General features: G+C 41.3%; 1 protein-coding gene across 1 annotated transcript; it reads left to right on the forward strand.

Annotated features, from left to right (window-relative positions):
- The first annotated feature begins 1,614 nt into the window (after positions 1-1,614).
- LOC126400688 (uncharacterized) lies at positions 1,615-4,879 on the forward strand. The gene is made up of 3 exons (XM_050061589.1): positions 1,615-1,747; positions 3,154-3,504; positions 3,654-4,879. Exons 1-3 carry the CDS (start codon positions 1,666-1,668, stop codon positions 3,887-3,889), a joined length of 669 nt encoding a protein of 222 aa, XP_049917546.1. The 5' UTR covers positions 1,615-1,665; the 3' UTR covers positions 3,890-4,879.

The following is a 4,879-nucleotide window of genomic DNA, read 5'->3' on the forward strand; positions in this document are numbered from 1 at the left end:
CCGAGTGCCGAAGACACTCACAGGCACAGCCGACTCTGCCTTCTGATCTGACAGTATGTTGCTTTTCTCCAAGTCATTGAGCTCCGCTGATGAAACACTGACAAACCTGGATGTGTGCTCAGATGGATTCAGCTTCTCCTCTCCCTCATCTTCCTCTGATGACCATTCATAGTTCAATTCAAAACTTATTTTAGGAAATAAATCCATATTTTTGGCTGTTTGACAGTGGATGAATTAATTAGCCTACAACGCAACTGCTGACCTAACTGACACTAACCGTCAGTTTTGATTTGATTGTTGATTGCAATCAGCTGTGAGGCAGAGTGATACATACACAGTGAAATAACCGTGATGTTGTACTCCAATATCATCACGGTTTTACTGTCTCTCGACCAATCAGATTGCAGGGCCGGAACTAACTGTTGTATAATTATAGTTTTAATATAAAACTTTTATATTTTGTGTTTTGGCTGGCATTTTTCATGTTCACTGTTCTATGCCTGAACTTGAGATTGAAAAGATGGTGAAAATAAATAGTATTTAAAAAGTAACTTGTTTTCCACTCAGTCATTTTATAAAAGAAGTGATTTAGTTGACTTGACATATAATGCTATTGGAGGTATTGATCAAACTTAAGATTGTTAATGAGGTCAACTTTTACAGAAAAAGTTACCTTGCTGCCTTGAAATTTTATGTTGATTCAACTAAGGGGCTAAATTGGAATAACTTATATTTCCTTGTTTCTGAAACAAATGTAGAAATACATGTTTGTTGGTTAGACTTGTAATGTAATGTCACCTCAACTGGGCATTAAGTTCATACAACTTAAATTTCCTTGTTAGTAATACTAAAAATGTTATTGACTAAACTTAAAATATCAAGTTGATCAAGCTGTTTGTCACTTTAAGATTAGTCAATTTAACTTCATATTGTAAGTGATAGGAACTTGCTTGGAAGTGTAAAGAACTAGGTATCCTTAGCTCACTTAATTCAAGATTTTAAGTCAGCAAGGCAACTTTTTTTTTTCTTGAGCCGACAAATTCATTTTTACAACTGTGCACTGACCCCTGATGGCTGGTTGACAGAGGTGTACATGGAGGTGAACAGTAGAAGCAGTGTGACTGTGAGTCCAGCAGAGGGCTGTTGACTCTGCTTCATATGTTACACAGAGGGACAGTGAATGCATCATGTTGATGATGATGATGATGATGATGATGATGATGATGAGGATGATGATGATGATGGTGATTGTGCTGCTGTTGAACTGCACTGAGTTACAATGAGAGGTGTCTCTAATATTGTGTCCAGCCCGTATCAATCAGCTCAATAACATAACAGGAACATGAAATGACACATGTATATTCTTCAATAAGCTGAGCTGTATATAGCTGTAGATATCTCATGGACTTGACAACTTATTTCTAGTAAACATGTTCATATGTTATTAAAGTGAACTGTCTGACTAAATGAGCCCTGTTCAACGCGTCACAGAGACAAGTCACGCCTGGAGTAGAAAGACTTGAAATTTCAGTTCTCTTCCTGGGCTGATATCGTGTCCTCAGTAACCCCAGATGTGAGCTCCACCCACTCATGAGACAAAACCAGCCCTAACCAGTTTCAGACAGTTCACTTCAGACACAGGACTCAACAAGCAACAGACAGAAGATGCAGCAGCAGATAAAGATCCTCTCAGCTCTCATGGCTCCATTCCTGCTCCTGTTGTCCCCTCTGTGTGCAGCAGCTTCTGGTAAATATCAGCTTTTATTGTAATTATGTTTCAAAACCAAATCAGAAAAACAATCTCGTTTTTCTGATTTTCTGTTTTAAAACCGGAACAGAACAATAGAAATCATACGTTTTGTAGTTGTTTTTTTGTTTGTTGTCGCACAGGTCGTAAGGTAAGGTGAAGCCTGTTATCGTTTCATTCCGATCCACAGTCACGGGACCACACAGTCATTGATCTATAAAAAGATCGGTTTGTGTTTAGCTAAGCGGCGGCAAGTTCGTCGCTCATAACCCCGCGCAACAACATACAAGGACTTCTTCAGTTCAGATCAATGAAAGGTAGCACCAGTAGGCCGAACACCTCTCCTCCGAAGGTTGTGCTCCATGCAGCATCTCCTGATGCTCATCATGGAACACCGCGTGGCCCCTTCACGCAGCACAATGTCACTGATTTCTGCAGGTGTCGTGCCACTCTCTAAGAGTTCACAGATCAGGGCCCTATTTCGGGAAGCAGGCTCAACAAACTCTGAGCCTGCTTCCCGACCTCTGAGTTGACTGAGCCTGAGCTGAGAAACTATGAGTATATTCAGCCTGAGGGAGACGGTGGAGTGCGGCCATAACTGGGCTACGTACAGGTGAGGATGGAGCGCTCCTCTGCGAAGTCAAATGTTCCTCCGCAGATCTCTTAGTATTCCCCGAATTTAAACAAAATAAAGAGATTAAAAACTTCATTTTCACGTCCTTCTGTTTTAATTTAAAAACAAAAAACAACTACAATACATGTGATTTCTGTTATTCTGTTTCCCTTTTTTTTCTGTTCTGGTTTTAAATCAGAAAAATGAAAGAACGACGGGTACACGGATTTATTGTGAAGAGACTCATATTAGTTATGACCTGAGTAATGAAACAATGTCTTGTTCTTGATTTTTGTAGTTAATAAGTGTTGTACTCAACTTTATCAGTGACTTCAAACATAAAGGAGTGATCATACAAACTGTTTCACACTGCGCAGTTTGGAGAGAGGTTTGTAGAGGAGGGGTGAGACAGGGGGAGGAGCATCAGGCTGTGCTGTGCTGTGATTGGCTGAATGGTGACAGAGTTAAGTGATGACTCATCAGATGAACCTGTGGTTTAACACAAGCAGAGTTTTTGGTTGAAGTGTGAAAGCAGTGAGATCAACTCAGAGAGATGTTTATTAAAGACACACTGAATGAACTGAATGAAGTTTAAGTGTACGTCCAAATGTTAAAGCAGCTTCATGTGTCCCAACAAATCTGACACTATCAAGTGTGTGTGTGTGTGTGTGTGTGTGTGTGTGTGTGTGTGTGTGTGTGTGTGTGTGTGTGTGAAGAGACCTCCTGTTTAAACTCTCTGTACTTTATAGATGGAAACACTTTTTGACTCTGGATGGTTATTATTGTTTTTCAGACCAACATGTGATGACAGTGCACCCTGGAGATGACGTCACTCTGAGATGTGAGGCTGGTGATGTCTCCATCTTAGTTGTAGAGTGGACCAGACCTGACCTGGAGTCACAGTACGTCCTCTTATACAGAGATGGACGCTCAGACCCAACCAAACAGCATCCATCCTTTACAGGCAGGGTGGAGCTGGTGGACAGAGAGCTGAAGGGCGGAGACGTGTCTTTAACTCTGAAGAATGTGACCAGCAGAGACTCTGGAACATACGAGTGTCGAGTTGTAGCAGGTGGATCAAGACACAGAAAGAGAGCCAACATTGATGGTGATCCAATCACAGTCATCTACCTGGAGGTTACAGGTGAGTGTGTGGAGCTCAGTGTGTGTGTCTGTGTATCAGGTTGGAGCTGCAGTTTATTCCTGAGAGTCAAACATCAGAAATACACAAGACAAATGAAGGCTGTTCAACTAATCACACATTTACTGACTCTGATTTATTTCTATCTGCAGGTGCAGAGAAGGAAAACTACATGGGTGGAAACACAGAGAGTGAACACCCCGTAAATGGACCCTTCCCTCGTGGATACGTTGGACTGGCAGCAGGAGGTGTTGCAGTGCTTCTTTTAGCTGCTGCAGTGTTTGTTGCTGTCTGGAAACATAAAAGACGTACAGACCAAAGATCAGCACAGTCTGCTGCTGCTGATGAAGCAGGAAACAATCAGCTCATGTGTCACTCTGCTGTTTGAGACTCTTCACCATGATGGTCTGTTTCAACAGATCATGTCTCTCCTCCATGAATCACTACCTCATCATGTGCAGTGAGTTTGAACAGAATCTGTCAGGTTTTACTGAAAGATCTGCTCATATTTCTTATACATTATTTAAGTTTTCATGTTGCGTGAATCCTATTGTTTTGTGTAACGTATGTGGAGACATTTTACTGGAGTAAATAATTCTCCCTCCACGAATCGCTACCTTATCGTGGTGGAGGGTGACTCTAAATTGTCTGTAGGTTTGAATGAGAGTGTGAATGGTTGTCTGTCTCTATCAGTATGTTTACATGCACGCGGTAGTCGAGCTAAGCTCATAGCTCGGCTAACCAGTCAAGTCGGACTTTTTGTCTTGTGTGAGTATACAGGAGAGAAAATCAAATTTCTGACCAAGTACGCCTGACTCTGCCTCGATAGGCGGCGCTGTGTCCTTTTTTGATATAGTGCGTTATGAACTAGCTGAACTACCATCCATAAACTTCAACATGTTTAGCTCCTTTGGCTGTCGGAGCATGAATGTAGCTTCCTCGTCCGTCCAGAAGTGCTTCTTCTGCTTCTCGGTTGCCATGGTTTTTGTTTGTTTGTTTTTCTGGGAGTTATTGAACTGCTGCTACGTCATCTCCTTCTTCTTCTGGGTGAAGGCCCACGAAAGAAAAAGTGCTGCATGCCCAGAACACGGAGCCCGACTCCAGTCAGATTAAGTGGATACATGCAGCAATAGTTCCATTTTCAATCAAATTATCTAGGTGTGTTAGTTGAGCTACAGATTGTCCAATTTCAGTCAAGCTAAACTGTTTACATGCATTTAATCATTTGATTTTCTCAAGCTGCATGTAAACAGAATCAGAATCAGAATCAGAAATACTTTATTGATCCCCGAGGGGAAATTATTTATGTTACAGGTGCTCCTTGCAAGAGAGGAAAGATACGTGAAAATATAAGAAATTTAAACAATAGTATTTACAA

This window comes from Epinephelus moara, chromosome 14 (genome assembly GCF_006386435.1).
Source record: "Epinephelus moara isolate mb chromosome 14, YSFRI_EMoa_1.0, whole genome shotgun sequence".
In the NCBI taxonomy this organism is placed as follows: Eukaryota; Metazoa; Chordata; class Actinopteri; order Perciformes; family Serranidae; genus Epinephelus; species Epinephelus moara.

What these genes read in the sequence shown, in the direction of transcription:
- LOC126400688 (XM_050061589.1), top strand. Translation starts at nt 1,666, where the DNA reads ATGCAGCAGCAGATAAAGATCCTCTCAGCTCTCATGGCTCCATTCCTG. An exon ending in TCTGTGTGCAGCAGCTTCTG is followed by an intron (nt 1,748 to 3,153) that starts GTAAATATCAGC and finishes ATTGTTTTTCAG; the next exon opens with ACCAACATGTGATGACAGTG. An exon ending in CATCTACCTGGAGGTTACAG is followed by an intron (nt 3,505 to 3,653) that starts GTGAGTGTGTGG and finishes TTCTATCTGCAG; the next exon opens with GTGCAGAGAAGGAAAACTAC.